Source organism: Colias croceus, chromosome 29, assembly GCF_905220415.1.
Source record: "Colias croceus chromosome 29, ilColCroc2.1".
Classification (NCBI taxonomy): domain Eukaryota; kingdom Metazoa; phylum Arthropoda; class Insecta; order Lepidoptera; family Pieridae; genus Colias; species Colias croceus.
In genome coordinates this window covers 5,003,494-5,025,800 of record NC_059565.1, presented here as the reverse complement: position 1 = coordinate 5,025,800, position 22,307 = coordinate 5,003,494, and the positions used below count along the sequence as shown (strand labels likewise).

Here is a 22,307-nt window from a genome sequence, read left to right as displayed (position 1 = left end):
TTCTTACAGACGAACGGCAAGTTGTGAACGACAGAGGTTATTTCAGCCGTCTCCACATGACGACGGCATCGTCGACGACGTCGACGTCAACGTCACAATTTGCCGTTCGTCTGTACGAACTCTTAGATCAGATACGTAATTAATTAAAATAATAAAAAAGTGATGACAATACATTGAATTTTTTAGGAATAGGTATCCTAAACGATTCTTTTTATAATATAAATAGGATAATTTCGTGAAAATAAAACCTACCTAATTATCACAAAAATTAAACAAATTACAGATTACAGTAAGTTGTACCTACCTACTTAAAAAAATTATTCGCACATAATAACTAATTATAAATTACTAACCTAATAATAAACAAAACCCTTTCAAAATTCCAGTATTTTGTAAGTAAATAAATAACTATTTTTAATAAATAAAATAACAAAAAAAAAACATGTTTAATATTTTTTCACGAATTTTAATTGAATTTTAGACACGTGTAAGTAAACCTTAATATATTCTTTAAATTTTTTATTCCTAATTTATATTAAAAAAAATACAAATAAGTAATTTGTTTTCTCTACATTTATAGCCAAGATCTGTAAGTATTTTTTTTATTGAAAACTACCTATATGTTATTTTTATTGTGAATTGTGAATGTGTGTTTTATTTTATACAAGTAATGACCTTTTTATTTCAATGAATTTCAGAAAGTAAGTACTTACTACTAAATAAATAAATATATAAAAGAAAACATATATATTTTAGTGGGTTCCTTAGCTATTAAGTTATGTTTGTATATTATATTATTATGTAGTAACATATTTTTTTTAATTAACTTGCGTTTAACTTTACTTACGAAGTTTTTTTCTATTAATATTATTAATACATTTTTATTACAGCCCGGAGTAAGTTATTATTTTTTATAATTTCTACAGTTTCATGACTCGAAAAATAATAAGTATTTACAATGACCTACTTTTAAAGAGCTTTCACAAAAGACGTAGTACAGTAATAATTTGAAACTTCATATTGTTAGTTCATAAATTATATTATATGTAATGTATTTTTTCAGTGTATGTGTCTGACCAGAGGCCCTCTACCAAGATTCAAACTTATAGGCAATATACATTTTCCGAAAATTAAGGTAATTTGTGTATTGGTTTTTCATTTTGGGAAATACAATCTACTACGGAACGGATTTGGAGGTTTTTTATGTGTAACATCCATTAAGAGGCGAACGTTAAACCGATTTCTGGCGACACATGCCGTGGCGGCACGTCGCAACACTGTATGATGGTATACTACATACTAGGTTTCCACCCGCGGTTTCGCCCGCTTTGTCTAAAACCTAATCTATACTAATATTATAAAGCTGAAGAGTTTGTTTGTTTGAACGCGCTAATCTCGGGAACTACTGGTCTGATTTGAAAAATTCTTTCGGTGTTAGATAACTCATTTATCGAGGAAGTCTATAGGGTACATCATCACGTTACGACCAACAGGAGTGGAGCCACGGGGGTGAAACCGCGTGGAGCAGCTAGTAAATTATATACCTACTAAAACCTTCCTCGAGAATGAATCTATCTATTAAAAATCCGTTGCGTAGTTTTAAAGATTTAAGCGTACATAGGGACAGAGAAAGCGACTGTGTTTTATACTATGTAGTGAAAAGTCTGTATGCAGTAGTGTTTTCAATTACAATTTATTAAGTTTTAGACAACGCGGGCGAAGCCGCGCGCCTAAAGCTAGTAATTCAGTCGTGCTCTCGATTACGATACTAATATACTTTGATGATACTTTTCATGCTCACGCTTCAGATTTCCATATGTAGGAATATAACCCTATTCTACTAATATTATAAATGCGCAAGTTTGTGAGGATGTGTTTGTTACTCTTTCACGCAAATACTACTGAACCGATTCCAATGAAATTTAGCACACATATAAAGGGTAACTTGAATTAACACATAGGATAGGTTTTATCTCGGAAATCCCACGGGAACGGGAACTAAGCGGGTCTTCCTTTGAAAACGCGGGCGAAGCCGCGGGCGGAAATCTAGTTAATTATATTATATTCCAGGTGACCCCACCCCGCTATGTGACGCCGCCCACGGAAGAAACGTCTACACTCTGCCCGCCCTGCATCTGCCCTGAAAACGATCCTCTTATGCACTTAGACAGGAAATAAATTATTGAATATTATGTTTTGTGTTTTATTTCTTGTTACCTTTGATACTTTTATCAAACTCAAACTCAGACAATAACCTGTGTAGAGTTCGTTTCACGCAAATACTGCTGAACCGATTACAATGAAATTTAGCACATAATATATAGATGATAACTTGGATTAACATAGGATAGGTTTTATCCCGGGAACTATGCGAGTGAAGCCGCGGAAAGCTAGTATTATCTAATATTGAGAGTAAATTTCAAATAAGTTTAGTTTACTCAACTGATGTCATTTCTATCTAGCTTTCTGCCTGCGGCTACGAACGCTTTGTCTAAACTGTAAAAGATAATTAATTATACCTATACTAAAACCTTCTTCAAGAATCACTCTAAGGGCGGCCGTACACGGACCGCTCGAGCAGTTAACGGCTGAGCGACGTACACGGACGGCTCGAGCGGTCGGCGTCAACTGCTCGAGCCGTCGGTTGTTGACCGCTCGAGCCGTCGCTACCAACCGCTCGAGCCGTTGATTTTTTTGACTAGTCAAGTCATTGATTTTCAGGGGTATAGGGAGCCGTCGACGGCTCTAGCGCAGTCAACGGCTCGAGCAGTTAGTGTATGCCTCACGACCGCTCGCGAGCCGTCAACGGCACAGTGGAATTTCGTCATGCAGTTGACGGCTTGAAGCGGTCGCGAAGGGTAAGCGATTTTGTTTTATACTATGTAGGGAATCATCATAAAAAAAAACCACACACACAATTAAAATACTTTATTACACCTAAACCAAATCACAACGATGTTTTCGACTCCTTCTGTTTCCTAAATCTCTTCTTATATTCCGAATCATCACTAGACGAATACACCGTAGCCTTTGACATGTGGAGCAACTCAACATCTAAAGGATCTTTTTTTCCTCCTGGATCAGACGAATGCCCTCTAGGCTTCTTCTGTATCAAAGACAGGACATGTTTCACAAAGTTCTTCGACGTTTTGCTCGATACAGACGAACTAGATGGTTTTAATTCACTAGAATCTGTAAATGTATATTTGGACACATTCTCTCCTGCTAAATAGATCATGCCTCGCTCGGATAGGAAGTCGTCTATGGAATCGTTAGAGAAATAGGCCTGAGCGCCTTTCGCTGTTGACAAAGATATTGTACCTTTTCTGGGTTGTTCGGTAATGTATCGTGTAGTTTTGGGCTGGTTGGATATAAAGCCTGTGATGTTAGAGTCACCTACATTGTAACTATGGCATTTAAGTTCGCGTTCAGACGACCAGTTCGCTTCAACGTTTTTGTCTGACGTTTTCTTCTTATTTACTTCTGAATTAGTAGAATTTTTAGCTTCTTTCTCTTCGAACATCACTTTAACTTCAGTTTTATCATCATTGGCTATTACTTTTTCTTTATCATTGGTTTCGTTTATTTCCTGAATGATATCAGATCTAGTATGCTTGCCCCAATCTCGTCGATTCAAACATTTTGATAGTATATCATCGGACATACTTGGCCTTACATTTTTGGTTATCTCTTTCTGACAGGCCTTGTAACACTTGATTTTCTGATCAACCTTAGATGATTCGCTGAAGAATTGATAGTCAGTCGTCTCTGTATCTATGTTACTAGTGTTTATTAGTGGTGTCGTGACTGATACGTCTTGGTGGTAGTTGAAAAACTTTCTTACCACTTTCTTATCTTTGAAACAGCCACAGGTTTTGGTCAAACAGTACATCATGACGCAGATAAGGCAACACTGTATAGATATAACTAGACTTAAGATAAACAACGGTGCTTTATGACCCACAAAGCAGTCTTTCATTAGTACTTTAATATAATACTCATCTGGTATTTCCTCTTTTGTTAAGGTCTTGGTTTTATTCTTAGCTCTCCTTTTAAGTTCATCTGCATTCACATAAGATTCTACAACATCCGAATTATTATGCAGATTTTGTAAAATAAGAACGTCTTTCGCAAGCCTTGGTTTTGCGTCTATTTCTTTAATGAAATCGATATCTTCCTGTGTTATAGAATCTTCTATACATTCGTTAGAATTAGGATTATAAATAACATCGGGAGTTTCTTTTGTTGAAATACATTGAGGCTGTGCTATGCAACGTTTATATTTTGGATGGTAGTAAGACCTTTTTCCGTTATAAAAACTATCACAGTCAACTGGTGCGCAATTGTTTAAAGGGTCTTCGTCTTTCTCTTTACAAACTTTCAGATTTGGATTATTAGGGTCTGTATGTTTGACTGTTGTATCAAAATTGATGTTGACTATTTCTCTCTTGTTTGTTTGTTTGCGAGATGATTTAGAATCAACGTAGATGGAGCAATATCCTCGTCTTTGATACGGGTTTATAATGGGAGCTATTAGAGAAAATGTTCTTTTTGTACCTGAAATAGATTTTTTATCGAGAAGGCGTTAATAATTATGTAATTTTCCATAGACTTTTTTAACTTAACAAATCTGAGAAATTATATTATTCTCACATAAAATACACTTATACTACTACTAATAAATATAAATTATAAAGCTGAAATAAAGTATTTTTCGACATATTTAAAATATAATTTACACTAAAATTTGAATAGTGAGTTATTTTCTTATATTATATGTACATAACAAAATAATAATGTTATGTTGTGCGTTCAATATATGTAAACCATTTGTTGATTTTTAATTATTTATTATCTGTGCTTCGCGGCTTTATCCACTAACAAAGGCTTTCATCTTCCGGTGCATTTACATCAAACGAGCAAATGCTTATTCTAACCCCAGTTTGTCAAATTATTTTAGTGTAAACAGGCGTAGAGCATTCTTTCGTTGTTCTTAGTGCGCTTTATAAGATTCTTTGCAATGTTCTAATACTGAACAACACTGAATTTTCGTAAACACTTGAAAGATCACGGGAGAATGCTCTTGCTAGCCACCTCTAGCTTTATGTTCGTTTGATGTAAATGCACCGTTCTACAATGCCACGGCTGGCGTGACAGATAGACAAACTTTTGCATGTAACAAATGTTTCTTTAGAGCCAGCGCGCACGAGCAACTTTGTCTCCGCAACTATTTTGTCTCTCCCATCAATTGTATGGGGAGTTGCGTCGCTAAGTGCGCGCACTTTCATACTAGACCATGGGTGGGAGAGACAAAATAGTTGCGGAGATTATAAATAGCCCATGGGTGGGAAAGACTATTTTGTCTCTCCCACCCATGGGCTAGTATGAAAGTGCGCGCACGGAGCGACGCAACTCCCCATACAATTGATGGGAGAGACAAAATAGTTGCGGAGACAAAGTTGCTCGTGCGCGCTGGCTCTTATTTTATTCTATCATGATAAGGACATTACCTTCAGGAATAAATCCATTGCAACTGCCAATAATATCAAGAACTCCACCATCATCATCCACCAAACATTGGTCTCCATTCAATTCCACATTGTTATCTTCCTTTGCATTTAACACCACAAAAAACTCCAAACCAATACCACAAGGAGATATATTCATACCTTTATCTAAAACTATAATACCTGAATCAGATTTTATTATATGTAAATTATCAAAAATAAATACGATCAGAATATATTTGTAAATGGTCATGTCATGTACATTTTTATGACGTTTTGTTGATTTTTTTATTTGTAAGCTGTGGTCGGAAAGAGTGCTTTGTGGAGTGTCTCTTTTATTATTTTTTTTAATAATCATATTTGATTATGTTATGAAAACACAAAGAACAAATAAATTCATATCTTAGAATCATAATATGATAAAATAAGATAATGAAGTACATAACTAAATAAAATAAGTCATCCCGCTGCAGCTGTCCCTATGTATGCTTAGGTATTTAAAACTACATAGGTACAATTTTGATGTATTTTTATTAGATAAAGAGTTCAAGAGGAAGCTTTAAGTATATTTTTTTAAGTTAATAGGTACAGCGGACGAAGCCGCGGACAGAAAGCTAGTTTTGAAATTGGCCCGGTCGTTTGGAAATTATTTCTTTTTCGTATTTTGACACTTCAAAAGCGCTTCTAAGTAAAATCTAGTTGATAAAATGAATGTTTGAGTAAATAGCGTGTGAAAAAGTATAAAAATAATTGTATTTATTTGATGAGTTATAGGTATAGTATAGTAATTGTAGGCGTGAAAATAAAACACAAAATTATTATAAATCATCTTTATTACAATAAAATGGCAATTAATATACTTAATTTAAACATAATAATAACACCTTAAACATTACTGAGCAAAAGTATCACAATAAAGATTTATTATAAATTGGGGCTCTATGAGTTTCAATCTGGCCCTGGACTTTCTTTCTTCTTACGGTACATTTACATCAAACGAACATAGAGCTAGCTGCTAGAGCATTTTTTCGTGATCTTTTAGTGTAAAAGAAACGTATTCAGAGTTGTTCAGTATTAGAACATTGCATAGAATCTTTTTAAACGCACTAAGAACAACGAAATTATGCTCTACGCCTGTTTACACTAAATTATTTGACATAGTGGGGTTAGAATGACCTTTCGCTCGTTTGATGTAAATGCACCGTTATATGAATAAATAGAATATTTAATTTCCCAACCAGTGGTAAATAGTAAACCTATGTTATGACGATTTAAAAGTGCTTCTAGAAGAAGTCTAATTGAATAAATAAATGTTTGAGTTTGAAGTTGTTACCATCGGTTCAAAAAATATTGCAATAGAAAGTTATAAATATAATAAACGAAAAGATAAAAACTTTCTTTCATTTTCTAAACAATTAAACTACTTATTTAAACAAAATATTGAAAAAAAATGATTTCAAATTTATTACATTCGAAATTTCATCAAAATTGTTGCTGTGGTTCAGCCGCGAAATCGAGCAAACAGACAGATCTATAATTATGTTTATATTTATAGATATTGTAGATGAACTATCACCCATAGACACATAATAACACCACCATAGAGCATAGATTGAGCTATATCTAAAAATGTATGTACATAATATGTTCTAAGCATGTGACGTCATACTTATTAGCATATAAAAAGTCGTATTAGTTACAACACTTGTAAAATAATTAATTGAATTTTCATGATTTTTAATTTGTTGCTTTTGTCTTCTGTTGCATAGACACATAATTAAAGTGTCAAAAACTTAAAAAAATTAAATATTTACTAAACCTGATGATAGATATATATTATAATGATAAAGTATTTCAAAGTCCAAGTAACTCATAAAAAAACTAATGTTAATCTACATATTAAGTCTTTTACACAACCTTCATAGACCGAGCCTACACCGGCCTTAATTTAAGTATTTAATATAATTATAAACACAAATTACTTCCTGGTTATTAAATATTGCATATTCACACCCATTCCTATTAATTAAGAGTTGATTTTTAAATATCCAAGTGTGTTAAATAAATAATATATACTGCCATCTCCGAATATTAAAAACTAAAGAGACAGAATGTTATCGAGATACTGATTTAAGCATGTTTTTTTTACCAATAAAACACTGTATCCGTATAAAACCTACAGGTCAGGTAACACAGATTATATATTTTTTTTAATATATACTAGTTTTTAATTCCTGTTAAACACAATATGATAAATAATCTGTCCTATACAGTAAAATAAATATCTTTAAACATACATTCGTAACATCAATTTAGTTTACCATTTGTCATTATCAGCAATTCTAGTTACCTACAAATAACCGTAATAAATATTACTGTGTTCAACTTACAGATACATTTACAATTCCTATCCATACATGATAATTACAAAAACATTTAAGAGGCCCCCAAAACGGGGCCTCTAAAATCCTACAACAAGCTTCGTGATCCACCACATTACTCGTATAAGGACGAAACCTAGCACAGCAATAAGTAGGTAATTAGCCAATTTCAGCATGTTCTGTTTCCTCAAGCCCTGCGGTACGGTGTCCAAGGGATCCTTCAAAAGATACAATCGAATGCCTCGCACGTGATTGTGGAAATACAAATCCCAGTCTAATTCCGCCATGTTAAAGTTGAAATTGTGTCTGTCAGCTTTGCACATCTCCCCGTAGAGATCCTGCACGTTCTGGTTGCTGAACTTCCACTGTCGGGTCGCGAAGTAGCTGATCACTGCTGAGAACTTCTCAATCTTTCTGTACGCTTTTTTCAACCTGTGCAAGGAAAATAACATTAACAATATTGTTGTATGTGTGTGTTTCACGTTGCAAGGAAGCTGTATATTATGGCGCAAATCATGTCATAAACATTTTTAACTACTTTTTAATGTCCTTTTAACAAGCAAAAGGGTGTAATTAATGTATATTATAATGGAAACAGTATTTTTAAATTCGGTAGAGCATTTTTGAATCGTAACAAAACTATCTTTATTACAGATTTTTCTTACTCATACGAATAATTAGCCGTTTTCAAGTCGCTTATCTATACATATAATAAATCTGTAGAAGGGTCAATTCTGTACATTGAAAATATTGAAAAAATAAATAGCAGGGTGTGTTACTGGATGGATACCGAACCCAAATATGTGATTAAAAAAATTTTTGTCTGTCTGTCTGTCTGTCTGTCTGTCTGTCTGTCTGTCTGTCTGTATGTGAAGACATCACGTGAAAACTAACGGTTCGATTTCGATGAAACTTGGTATAATTATACCTTATTATCCTGGGCGTAAAATAGGATACTTTTTATCCTGGAAAAATACGTAGAAAAAAAAATAAACTAAAATTTTCAGTTTTATCCATAGACGTTGTTCTATACCGCAGTGGATTCAGCGCCGTAACATGTAGCTCCGAAAGTCGGATTTGGCTTGAACCGTTTGCGTCACACGAGAGCCGCACGATGCCACGCCTGCCACGACTCCTATATAAGGACTGCGATCCGCGCCGCGCGATTGAGAAACACCACACAAAAAAAAAAAAAAAAAAAAAAAAGCGCCGCGCGACGCATAAAATTTATGAATTTTGATGCGAGCGGACGTGTCCAGTGTGGCGAGCGGTCGTTCTTATTGGAATAAAATATATTGTATGCATAATAATAATAATTAACATATTAATATTGTTTTCACCGTAAATTGGTTTATTCATTAAACTCATAATTCTCTCTGTCATCTCATTTCATTGTATTTGTAACTATACATAATATTATAATAAATCTGTAGAAGGGTCAATTCTGTACATTGAAAATAAGTTGAAAATATTGAAAAAATAAATACCAGGGGGTGTTACTGGATCGATACCAAACCCAAATATGTGTTTAAAAAAATTTTTGTCTGTCTGTCTATCTGTCTGTCTGTCTGTCTGCATCACGTGAAAACTAACGGTTCGATTTCGATGAAACTTGGTATAATTATACCTTATTATCCTGGGCGTATAATAGGATACTTTTTAAATAAAATACGTAGAAAAAAATTAATCTTTTCAGTTTTATCCATAGACGTTGTTCTGTAGAACCGCGAACACACGTTGCGTATTATTATAGGCCTAGCCGTATTTGGGTCCAATATATATTTATAAGATATCATTGTCAGAGTTACTCAAAATGAAGAAATAAACCATCCACGCGAAGACCGACATCCGCGCGGACGGAGTCGCGGGCGGAAGCTAGTCTATACTAATATTATAAAGCTGATGAGTTTGTTTGTTTGTTTGAACGCGCTAATCTCGGGAACTACTGGTCCGATTTTGAAAAATTCTTTCGGTGTTAGATAGCTCATTTATCGTGGAAGGCTATAGGCTATATATCATCACGCTACGACCAACAGGACGGGAGCCACGGGGGTGAAACCGCGTGGAGCAGCTAGTAAGCGATAATCACCTATTTAACATAATATTATCATACTTTTATTAAAGTGAAACTTTTATTACATCGTCTCAAACTATCACTACTTACGCGTGACGCACGATACGTACGATAATTATCGTACAAATACGATAATTTTTAGTTAAATGTCTATAGTGTGAAAAAAGTTTCACTTTTACCGTGGTTTCATAAAACCACACATCATTTTTTTGTACTGTTTCGTTTTGTACTTTATTTCACACAAGTGTACTCACATAGGTTTCTTGCCAATAACAACAGCGATCGCATCTATAATGTAGGCGGGCACCCAGTGCAGGAAGAAGGAGTATATCGCGTAGGCCAGGTCCGTCTGCGTCAGCACCAGCAGGTAGCACCACAGCGCTTGTGTGGGCGGCACCTTGAGGCCCTGGATCTCGTTCAGTTTCATGTATTGTTCTGTGGAGTGGTTTGGCTTTCATTTTGACACCAATATTGTGAGTTTATTTATGTGTTGGGTGAAAGTGTATTGCTAGACAACGTTAATCGTGTGAATACGCGTATTTTTTAACCATTTTAGTACGTATTCTTAAAACTATGATAGGTGTACTCGACATGATCGTGAATTTTAAATATACGTTTCTCATTTATTTTTATTTTTATCTCAAAGTTTTTCTTTCATAAGATTCTTCCCTAGACAACAACGAACTCATCGAACATAAAAACTTTATATAGGGCAGTGGACTCGCCTACGATCAGGCGCTCTACAAGCCTGTTTGCCCACTCTTAGATAAAAAAACGACGTGTGGAATTCGGGGACTGTCACGGTAAAGCTATTGCATGCTATGCCTTCAAGCCACACCTCCGCCCGTCGGAGTGGGGAGCGTGAGGTTTTTTCGTTACGGAATTTCTCGATTCGGTCCCCGCGCTCAAGGCCCACGATAGAAGCTATGCAATAGCTTAATAACTCAGCCCTTGGAATCACAGACACAATAGAAAATCTATTGTTTCGTGGTCACGTAGCTCTAAACAAGTGGCTCTGTTAGCGTAAAATTTTATAGAATAGATTGTGAACGTATGAGATTGACGTAAGCTACGTTTATTTACAGCTTACGTCAATCTTGCGTCAATCTCATACATTCGTAGTCTATTTAATTGAATGTTACGCCAATAGAAAGCCATTTGTCTGGGGGTCCAGAGTCCAGACCCGATCTGGACCCCTTTTTTTTTTTTTAAAAAAAGGGGTCCAGATCGGGTCACGGACGAATTCTACCTATACCCGTGGCCCCGTCGTTTATGTGACTTGACGGACAGTGGAGTTTTGGTCGGTAGGAATCCGACATAACCCACGGCCTCTTCCCCGGAGGCCGTGGATATCTATGCAAGATATTCCCACTAAAAAAAAGAAAAGATCGGGCCGTTAGGGGCTCAATGGGTTAAAAGCACTCACGCCACGTGAGCGGGTTGCGCGGCGAGGACACGTAGTTGTAAACTAAGGGCGGCGCGTCACCGGGCGCGTGCTCGCAGTAGCCGCGCGCCGCGCGCCACGCCGCCGCCACGCACGCGCGCACCACCATGTCGCCCGGCACCAGGTCCGCCGCCGCGCGCACCTCGCAGTTGATCACGCGCAGCAGCCCCACCGCCGCGCCCACCACCACCTACGCGATTTTTAATATCGAATTCATTTATTTGACACTTCTTCTTCTTCTTCTTCAATAAAGAAAAAAATGTTGTGTGGTTTTATGAAACCACGGTAAAAGTGAAACTTTTTTTCACACTATAGACTTTTAACTAAAAATTTATCGTATTTGTACGATAATTATTGTACGTATCGTGCGTAACGAAGTGCGCTACACATACCAAAAAGTTTGAGACGATGTAATAAAAGTTTCACTTTAAAAAAATGCTGAGCATACGTCTCAGAAGTGAAACTTCTTGGAAAATTCAAAGATACCTACCAAAATCGTTGCCTTAGTAACGTGATTGTTTACCATAACATGATCTCGAAAATTTACTCTCAACGTGCCTAAAGAAGTTTTACTTCAAAAACATTGTTCTGCCAAGACAAAATTCAAAAAGAAAAACCACAATACTTCATACTTAATTCTATTTTTGTATAAACATGGCATAATATAACGTCGCACCATGCAAATTATTAAATATAAATTAAGTGCTAAAAAGAGCACAGAAGGCGGCTTTATACTAATCACTAATCAGTAACATCTACCACGCAACCAAGTGAAATTATGATAACAACAACCTAAAAATTATTTTCTGGTCTTTTTTTTACTTGACACTATGATGCCTTAAAACTATAAGAAAAGATAGAACAATATGACGATTAAAAACTCACCCCAGTCGGTCCATAAACGTTGTCAATCCATCCGGCCACAGGCTCTTCGGCTGTTGCTATAACTGTTGAACAAATACAATAAAAATACATTTTTTCGAAAAGTTCTGGTCTTAAAATATACAAGAATACGGAAACGGGGCCTTTAAACAGGGGCAAAATCCAGCACTATTTTTTTACACAATTTTTCATATCATTTTCTAATTGGAATTTTGAATATACAACAGATGCGGCAGAGGCCGGATTCTCAAACTTATTTTGGGGCCCCGGTTTAAAACTGACTAATGGAATGTTTTATAAATAAATTTGTAATGAATACCAATGACTGACGCTATATTAAAAACGTGATTTGTATGATGACCATAACTATTTATTTTCTTTGGTTACGCAGGCGAAGCTGCCGGCATCTAGTCATTTGATTTAGTTTTAGAGCATTCAAATTTCAAATGCTTTTTAAATGAGAAATTTTCAAAGTACCTAGTAATATTTCGACCATAAGGCCGAAGGCGGGTTTCGTCACCCCGTCTTGTCATCCTGCCAGAGCAAAATGATAATTTAAAATGAATACTTATAAAATAAATAGTTTAATATAATACATACCGATAGATGGTCGGAATAATACTACAGGTAGACCTGTAGAGTGCTTCCTGACTATGTCTTCGGCCACTGCTTTTGTATACGCATATGTGTTTGGGTAGTCACCTAGAAGCCTGAAAAAATAAGATAAATATATACAATAAAAAAAATTTAATAGAGTACCTATCTTATAATATTTACTGTCGATAGAGCAAAGTTGTTTATAGTTAGTATTGCTGTTGGAAATTATAATTATTAGGTACATTATTTTTAGGAAATAAATAGAGTTTGATGTACTTGTGGTAAAAAACGCCTATTATTTGTTATTTTGAACAAAAGCACCACCTTTTGTTCAAAACAGTTCAAAATAACAAAAAATAGGATTTTTTTAATAGTAATGTTATATTATATTGTATTAATGCCGCTTAGTATTTTAAAAAAAATCACAAAGTTATGTTTTATTATAATATTCATGTTGTAATATTATGTATGTGTGGGTGCATACCCATACATACAAACATGAATATTATGCATATATAATACGTAATATGTGTTTTTAAAAATAAATTTCTTGGTGTGGAAAATTTCATTTTTTAGTCATTTAAATTATGTGTAAATGTTCTATTATTTTAATAAAGATAAATACATACCCTGGAGTGATGTTTTTGATGACATTTTCGTCCATATTTTCTACAAGGTCTATCAGCTTATCGCCATCTAGCGGACTGTCGTAGAACCTCTCTTCAATCTCTTTTTGTGTGCAATTACTGTAATAAAATATAATACATTTCATAATTCATATAATATTATAATTGTAAGTTTGGAAGGTTGTCTGTTTGCTGTTTCACGCTAAACTAATGAATTGGTTTTGATGATTTTATTGTCTTATATTTGATTTAACGCGAGATTTAAGGAGTCTATTTTCTCCTTAAGTTCCGTAGTTTCCACTTCATATATTATCATTTTATAATGTTCTAACTCCCTATGATATCTATCTAACTCTTTCAAAAGGCTATTATTTTTAATTTGCAATTGTGCTACATTTTAATGAAAATCTATTTCTAATAACTGATTTAGTGCGTTTAATGAACCTACTTAATTTGAGATATTTTTTAATTTGTTGTGTGAATTCAATTTGATTTTTCTATTGTTTTCAAAGCCACTTAACTGTCCACATTCAAGCAGTATACCAAAAAGACTGTTCGATGAATTGCATAGCCGCTTGGAGTTATCCTCAAAATTAAAGATAATTAAAAATAAAGATAAATTAAATATAATCGCGTTTCATAATTATATCTTTAATTTCCAAAAGGTTTTGTTGGTATTTGGCAGTGCCAGTATAACATAAGTTCACAATCACGTTCAAAAATGTTTGACCGGAACAAAACACTGCTTCGCGTGTTTAAGGCAGAGTTTTAAAACGAGCGATACAATAGATTTTGAACATTACTGCCATGAAATAAGGTGTTAATTTCAATTAATGTTTTATCCTTACTAACATTATAAATGCGAAAGTAACTCTGTCTGTCTGTTACCCAATCACGCCTAAACTACTGAACCAATTTTCATGAAATTTGGTATGGAGATATTTTGATACCCGTGAAAGGACATAGGCTACTTTTTATCCCGGGAAAATGACGCAATCCCGGAAATCCCACCGGAACTGGAACTATGCGGGTTTCAAAAAAAATCAAAATCAAAAAATTTTAAACATACCTATAGGCAGTAGATATATGCACATAAGCTCGTAACTTGGAACACGATCTGGCGAGCGCTAACATCTCCCGGGAGCCTCGAACATTGATAGACACAGCTGTTTTGAGAGCCTCGTCGAAACGTACTGTAGCCGCGCCGTGGAATATGAATTCAACCTGGAAGATATTATATAAAAAATTGTAATGTTTCCATCTGGGTGTTAAAAAATTATAATGTTTTTTTAATTTCACGAGAGAAATTGACTTTTTACGGATTTTATCGCAATATTAATATACCTTCCTCTTGAATCACTCTATCTATTAGAAAAAAAGTCATCTAAATCCGTTGCGTAGTTTTGTAGATCTAAGCATAGGTAGATAGGGACAGTCAGAAAATAGCGCAAATAGACTTTTTATTTGTAGGTATGCTTGTTTTATTGAAATACGCAACGGGTGTTATTTTTTTTTAATAGTGTTTCTCGAGAAAGGTTTATTATTATGATTAATTTAGTTTTAAAAAGAGGGCTACAGGATAGAGGGCCGTAAGTGATGACAAAACTTTTACCTATGATCTTTCGCAGGCAAATTGTATTATATTTTTGCTGTTTACAAACGGTCAGCATTTTTTAATATGTCGAGAATTCGTAATCAGAAATAGGAGCCCCGCAAGACGGGGACCCGTCGGCACGCAACCGTCTTTTTGTGGACGTGTCAAAAAAGTAAATCCTCAGCATATTACAAAATGCCGAGCGTTTGTAAACGTCGAAATTATACAATTTGCCTGCGACAAATCCACCAGACGATCAAAACTACAATACACATACCTCATCAGTAATCATTTGTCTGTCCTGTTCACTGATGCCCAGATTTGTCTGGCTGATTTCACCTTCTACAACCTGTATTTTGTCGATAAAGTCTGGTTGGATTTTGCGCAGTTTGTCGTAGAGCTGAAAAAGGTTTATTTATTTATCTATCTAATATCTAATATATATTATAAAGGCGAAAGTTTGTAAGGATGTATGGATGTATGTATGTTTGTTACTCTTTCACGTAAAAACTACTGAACCGATTACAATGAAATTTAGCACACATATAGAGCGTAACTTGGATTAACACATAGGATAGTTTTTATCCCGGAAATCCCACGGGAACGGGAACTATGCGGGTTTTCCTTTGCAAACGCGGGCGAAGCCGCGGGCGGAAATCTATCTAATATCTAATATCCTACTAATATTATAAATGCGAAAGTTTGTATGGATGTATGGATGTATGAATGTATGGATGTTTGTTACTCTTTCACGTAAAAACTACTGAACCGATTACAATGAAATTTAGCACACATATAGAGGGTAACTTGGATTAACACATAGGATAGTTTTTATCCCGGAAATCCCACGGGAACGGGAACTATGCGGGTTTTCCTTTGCAAACGCGGGCGAACCCGCGAGCGGAAATCGAGTTTATAATATTTATTTTACAAAACAATGTAAGGAAATCTAGAACAATCTAATAAGATATTTTGCACAATAGGCTGTCTTATTGTTACATAGCAATCTCTGCCAGGCAACCTGGTAGGAAAGAAAATGTAAGAAGATTTAAGAGCAAACAATAGAGCCGTTTTTCCATACTAACGTAGTCCCCTGTTTCCTCCCTGGATTGTGCCACTAGAGCAATATATTTTTAAGCTATTGCATAGCTTCTATCGCGGGCCTTGAGCGCGGGGACCGAATCGAGAAATTCCGTAACGAAAAAACCTCACGCTCCCCACTCCGACGGGAGGTGTGGCTTGAAGGCATAGCATGCAATAGCTTTACCGCGGCAGTCCCCGAGTGCCATACGTCTTTTTTACTATAAAATATCTATGGTAACTTTAGCCATATTCCTACGTTTTCCTTTTTGTTTCACGTTTTAAACATGTTATGTATAATCTACCTATACATAATATAACAATTGTTATATATTTTTCAGCTTATTAGTAAGTACATAACATATATTTTAAAATTTTAATCCGACTAATTATTTTTTTTTCATCGATAATAATTCATACAATTATTTATTACGAAAAATTTAAAAAAATAACTCACCACATCATCAAATTGTTCCTGCAATCGTTTTATTGGATCTTTGTTCTTTTTCGGTCTAGCCAAAAGATACAGCTTCTTGATGCCGGGACATGATCTGAAAATAAATTAAATAACTATAAGTATATGAAAAACAAACAAAATTTCAGCTATAAATTTCATTTATCAGTAAGAAAAAGTTACATTCAAATCGGTTCAGCCGTTTAGAAGTTACAAACTCATACCGGCTTCATCTGGCTTGACCTGGGATGAAAAAATATACAATATATTATACTAGTTAAAATAATAATTCATTCAGTTAGTTAAATACTTAAGTAACAACAAGCAAAAAAAATTATAATTTTAGTACAAATAATTAAAAAAGGAGACCAGAAAAAAATCTATAAGTCGTGGGAAATGAACTCAAGATAAAAAATACAATTTTAATACAGGTAATTATCTGTATTTTTTACACTTAGGGCTGATTTTTCAATTCTTTGGATAAAACTTATTCATCGAATAACGTATTATACTACCATTTCAAAAATATATTCTAATTGTTCGTATTTGACAGTTTACAGGTGACATTTTAATCTGTTCGTGTAATACTTTATTGGACGGATAAATTTTAAACAAGGATTGAAAAATCGGCCCTTAAACGAAATAAAGACAGACTGTATTTAAAAAAATGTTGAAGTATTTGTATTTGATAATATATTTTTAAATAAATAAAAGAGGTTAAGATTTGGCATTTATTAAGTAGTTAGTTACATTTAGATTAAGATCTGAGTCGTTAATCCATACTAATCTTAATAAATCTCGTGTCACAATGTGTGTCCTCAATGGACTCCTAAACTACATTCGCACACCATGTGCAGTTCGATCCAACTTGAGAGATAGGATAGTTTAAATCTCAAATCGTTTTAAAGAAAGCGGGCGAAGCCGCGGGCGGTAAGCTAGTATTATAAATGCGAAAGTAACTCTGTCTGTCTGTCTGTCTGTTACTCAATCACGCCTTAACTACTGAACCAATTTGCATGAAATTTGGTATAGAGATATTTTGATACCCGAGAAAGGACATAGGCTACTTTTTACCCCGGGAAATAGGATAGTTTTTATCCCAGAAATCCCACGGGAACGGGAACTATGCGGGTTTTTCTTTGACTGCGCGGGCGAAGCTGCGGGTGGAAAGCTAGTTCATTATAATTGGATAAAACTATCTGTGTGCTAATGTATAATCCATACTAATATTAAAAATGCGAAAGTAACTCTGTCTGTCTGTCTGTTACTCAATCACGCCATAACTACTGAACCAATTTGAAATTTGGTATGAAGATATTTTTATACCCGAGAAAGGACATAGGCTACTTTTTATCCTGGGAAAATGATGCAATCCCGGAAATCCCACGGGAACGGGAACTATGCGGGTTTTACTTTGACTGCGCGGGGGAAGCCGCGGGCGGAGACCTAGTTATCTTATCCAGATATAATAAAAACTAGCTTTCCGTCAGCGATTTCAAAGAAAAACCTGCATAGTTCCCGTTCCCGTGGGATTTCCGGTATAAAACTTGTCCTGTATGTTAATCCAAGTTACTCTCTATATGTGTGCTAAATTTCATTGTAATCGGTTTAGTAGTATTTGCGTGAAAGAGTAACAAACACACACACACATCCTCACAAACTTTCGCATTTATAATATTAGTAGGATAGGATTATCTCTATACTAAAAAATTAAAAATCAATCGCTAAATGTGTTGGTAAGCGCATAAACTTGAGAACCGATTTCGTTTTTCTTTTTTTATAATACTGGTAATTCTCGAGGACGTTTTTAGTACATAATTTATTATTAATATTATATGAGATAAAAATATTTCCAAGAAAATCGACTCATAAAGATCTAAACTACAAGTACAATGGACTTTTTTAAAACATATCTCATTAACTTAAGTATATATTACAGAAAAAAAATATCATAAATGGTTTATTATAATCAAAGTACCTACATCTAATTGAGGAAATCATTATTTTTTATTTATATTAAACATTATATATAAAACTGATCCTTTTTTTTGTGTGGTGTCTCTCAATGTTAGCCAGAAGGGCTTCTACATTTTAACCCGTCGCGGGGGTGAACTGAAGGTTCACCCTGGTAGCGACATGCACAAGGGCGTCCCCCCTTGAAGGGGATCTCGAACCTCGGCTTGGGCTGTCGCTTGAGTGGAGGAGGCCGGAAGGGCCCTAGTCGGACGGGACTGCCCCCCTAGCCAAGTGGCTTTCTGTTAGCGTAGCGTTCAATTGAATAGACTACGAATATATGAGATTGACATAAGCTGTAGATAAACGTATCTACAGCTTATGTCAATCTCATACATTCGTAGTCTATTCTATTGAACGCTACGCTAACAGAAAGCCACTTGGCTAGGGGGGCAGAACCCTTTGTTTGCTTGAACACGCTCAAGAAACACGTGTCCGAGTTGAAAATTATTTTACTGTTAGATAGACCATTTATCGAGGAAGGCTATAATAGCCATATGGCTATAACACCTTTATATGACCACTATCTTTCCGCCGGCGGCTCCACCCGCGTTCCCGTGGAATTCCCGGGATAAAACCTACTCTATATTACTCGTGGATAATGTAGCTTTCGAATGGTGAAAGAATTTTTAAAATCGGTCCAGTAGTTTATGAGCCTATTCATTACAATCAAAAAAACAAAGTTTTCCTCTTTATAATATTAGTGTAGTTAGGTAGATATACGAGCAAATAAACAGATTTGATTTGATTTGATAGCTTTATATTATTGGCGGCAAACATCGACGATCATTTGTTGGGCCAACGTCGGCCAACGCTCTTGACTGTAAAGAGATTCATATTTGTGGGAAAAACCAATCTACGGCCGCCATCTTGTAAATATGGGTGTGAAATATAACCTATGTTTTTTACTGCTTTTCATTCAACGGACTATAATAAAACGATTTAGCACCTATTCATATAATGTTAGCACATTCATAAACTATGCTTGGATATTATTCACGTATTATGTAATTAATGACACATTATTCTTAAAATAAATTACTAAAAAGTACATAACTAAGTAGTTATGACTTATGAGAAATTTTGATAATTTTTGTCAAAATTTTCTCCAATACCTAGTGTCACTAGCTATTCCCCGCGGTTTTACCCGCATTGCTCCACTCCTATTGGTCTAAGCTTGTTAATATTATATAGCCTATAGTCTTCCTCGATAAATGGGCTATCTAACACCGCCAGAATTTTTCAAATCGGACCAGTAGTTCATGAGATTAGCGCGTTCAAACAAACAATCAAACTCTTCAGCTTCATAATATTAGTATAGATATGTAAAAAAGCGTATTATTTAATTATTTATCCCTTTATAAACTGATTTGCAAGATTCCTTTGGCATTCCGCGTACCATTTAAGTATAATTTATATTCCATAGTGTTTATGGTCGTCAGTTGATAAAAAGGGGTCAAGAGCGAGTCGGATTTAAAAATATATTTACCCATACATTTATTTAAAACTATATTGTATTATATTAATCTACTAAATAAAAATAAGTGGGGTTTTCCTTCCTGACGCTATAACTCCAGAACGAACCGATTTCCACGGTTTTGCATTCGTTGGAAAGGTCTCGGGCTCCGTGAGGTTTTTAGCAAAGAAAAGGTGTCTCTGGTGGCGAAACGAAGTTCGCCCGGTTTGCTAGTTAAGTACTTATGTATAATTATGCTAAGGCACAGATATAATGTAATATTATGAACACATCTATACTATTACAAGAAATATTTGCAATCGAATTATTATGGATGAATTGTCCAATTTTCTATATATTTTGTAAAATTATTACTTATATTAATGAGTTTTACGTAGTTAAGAGGAGGCTCCCTAAATTTTATGTGAATTTGCATTAATATTCTAAAACAGTCACACATATAATCAAAATGGAACTTTAGTATATGATTTATTGGGTCTTTTTCTTTCGATGTACAAGACAGTTATGTAATTGTAACATTTTCGCTCGATTCATTTTTTATTCAAAAATTATGCCTTTTTTAAGGATTATTACATTTTTTTTTAAAGATAAAGGTATATAAGTACCTAGTTTAGTTAAACTACTGGTTTCCTTCATTAGACTCTACATGTGAAAAATAACTTAGTATTTCTATTAACTTAGGTTTCATATAACAAATTATTGTTACGGAACCATAAAATTTAATTGATTATTCCGATTATTCAAAGGTTCCGTTGTTACCTCGACATGTTTACTAATAAATCTCGTGCAAGGATTTATCTAGACGTTTAACCGACTTTAACAGAAGGAGGGGAATGTTTTTCTTATATTATGTTTGGCTCTTTCGACTTAATTGACACTCTTTAAAGAAACTTATAATATATTTTTTTTTCAAATTATACAAAACGTTTCAGGTAGATTTGTATGATAAATCTTATATAATGTAAATATAAAATAATTATGTGTCAAAAATCACAATATAGTTTTTTATTAAAAATCACTCTTTATATTTGTATGTAGGTAAATTAAGAATTCAAAAGAACATGGAATTTTTTAAGCACAATTTATTTCACACATTTTTTTTTCATTATTAATAATTTGTCATTCAAAAATTTACAGTCTTTGATATTTTTTTGAATAACTACTAGGTATTGTTTTTGTTAAACTGCGAAAATAAAATATTAAGCATTAGGATATACTTAGATATTATAGATATTACTAGCTTTCCGCCCGCGGCTACGCCCGCGTTTTCAGAGAAAACCCCGCATAGTTCCCTTACCCGTGGGATTTCCGGGATAAAACCTATCCTATCTCTCAAGTTGGATCGAACTGCACATGGTGTGCGAATTTTATTATAATCGGTTAAGTGGTTTAGGAGTCCATTGAGGACAAACATTGTGACACGAGATTTATATATATTAAGAAGATTAGATGATTAATCGAGAAAAATCTTCCATTTAAATATAAGCTTACAATCGCAAGATATAAAAAACATGCACGAGCTTTCAAATAAAAATGAATCAGCAAAATCGGTTCACCCAGTCCAAAATTAAAAAAAAAATACAGTCGATTTGAAAACCTTCTTTAGAAGTCAGTATACCTATTTAGTTAGTCTTAGTTAGTCTTAGACACCGGTAGATGGCGTTTATAGATAATGTATTATTTATTTATATTGCCTATTGTTATTTTTGAAATAACAAGCTGTCTGGTAAAACAAATCACAAGGCTTGATCTGAATTATAATATGGTTCTTACGAGGTTTGAATTTTTATATATATTACGCATTTATTATATGTATACTAGCGGTCCGCCCCGGCTTCGCCCGTGGTACCTACATGTTTACGTTTTTTTTCATAAGAACCATCCTCGTACTTCAAGGAATAGATTCCGCAGCGCACGCGATGACAGAATTGAATTTTTTTAACACCATGGGTTACATTATTGCATTTTTGGTAAGGATCTCTAATTTTTTTTGAAAATGCAATATAGCCTATGTTGCTCAGTAAAGATGCAGCTTTATAATGGTGAAAGAATTTTTGAAATCGGTTTATACAATAATTTCATAAGTTTCAGCGTGTTTTTAAGGTTATTTTTAATATATTTATTACTAACTGTGCCCTGCGGTTTTACCAGCATTACTCCGCTCCTGTTGGTCTTAAC

At 34.5% G+C, this 22,307-nt stretch overlaps 2 protein-coding genes and 1 long non-coding RNA gene across 4 annotated transcripts in view; 1 reads left to right on the top strand and 2 right to left on the bottom strand.

Annotated features, from left to right (window-relative positions):
- The first annotated feature begins 912 nt into the window (after nt 1-912).
- LOC123704465 lies at nt 913-2,188 on the top strand. Its single transcript, XR_006753135.1, has 2 exons — nt 913-1,135; nt 2,071-2,188. It is a non-coding gene; the product is annotated as an uncharacterized LOC123704465 (long non-coding RNA).
- A 725-nt stretch (nt 2,189-2,913) lies between these two features.
- Nucleotides 2,914-5,667, bottom strand: LOC123704276. Its single transcript, XM_045652586.1, has 2 exons — nt 5,511-5,667; nt 2,914-4,557 (listed from the first exon to the last, which is right to left on the bottom strand). Exons 1-2 carry the CDS (start codon nt 5,665-5,667, stop codon nt 2,948-2,950), a joined length of 1,767 nt encoding a protein of 588 aa, XP_045508542.1. The 3' UTR covers nt 2,914-2,947.
- A 972-nt stretch (nt 5,668-6,639) lies between these two features.
- LOC123704445 (fatty acyl-CoA reductase wat-like) overlaps nt 6,640-22,307 on the bottom strand; it is a 47,131-nt gene continuing 31,463 nt past the window's right edge. For both annotated transcript variants that reach the window (XM_045652833.1, XM_045652834.1), the window contains exons 3-11: nt 16,643-16,736; nt 15,383-15,505; nt 14,581-14,735; nt 13,515-13,631; nt 12,889-12,998; nt 12,292-12,353; nt 11,389-11,596; nt 10,217-10,397; nt 6,640-8,320 (exon numbers count right to left, since the gene is read on the bottom strand). In XM_045652833.1, coding sequence (XP_045508789.1) covers nt 7,969-8,320; nt 10,217-10,397; nt 11,389-11,596; nt 12,292-12,353; nt 12,889-12,998; nt 13,515-13,631; nt 14,581-14,735; nt 15,383-15,505; nt 16,643-16,736 — 1,402 coding nt within the window. In that variant the 3' untranslated portion in view covers nt 6,640-7,968. The remainder of the gene's footprint in view (nt 8,321-10,216; nt 10,398-11,388; nt 11,597-12,291; nt 12,354-12,888; nt 12,999-13,514; nt 13,632-14,580; nt 14,736-15,382; nt 15,506-16,642; nt 16,737-22,307) is intronic.

Excerpts from the sequence above, each read along its gene's own strand:
- LOC123704276 (XM_045652586.1), bottom strand. The coding sequence starts at position 5,667 with ATGAATATATCTCCTTGTGGTATTGGTTTGGAGTTTTTTGTGGTGTTA. Across the intron at positions 4,558-5,510 it reads CAATGGATTTATTCCTGAAG|GTACAAAAAGAACATTTTCT; the intron begins GTAATGTCCTTA and ends AATCTATTTCAG.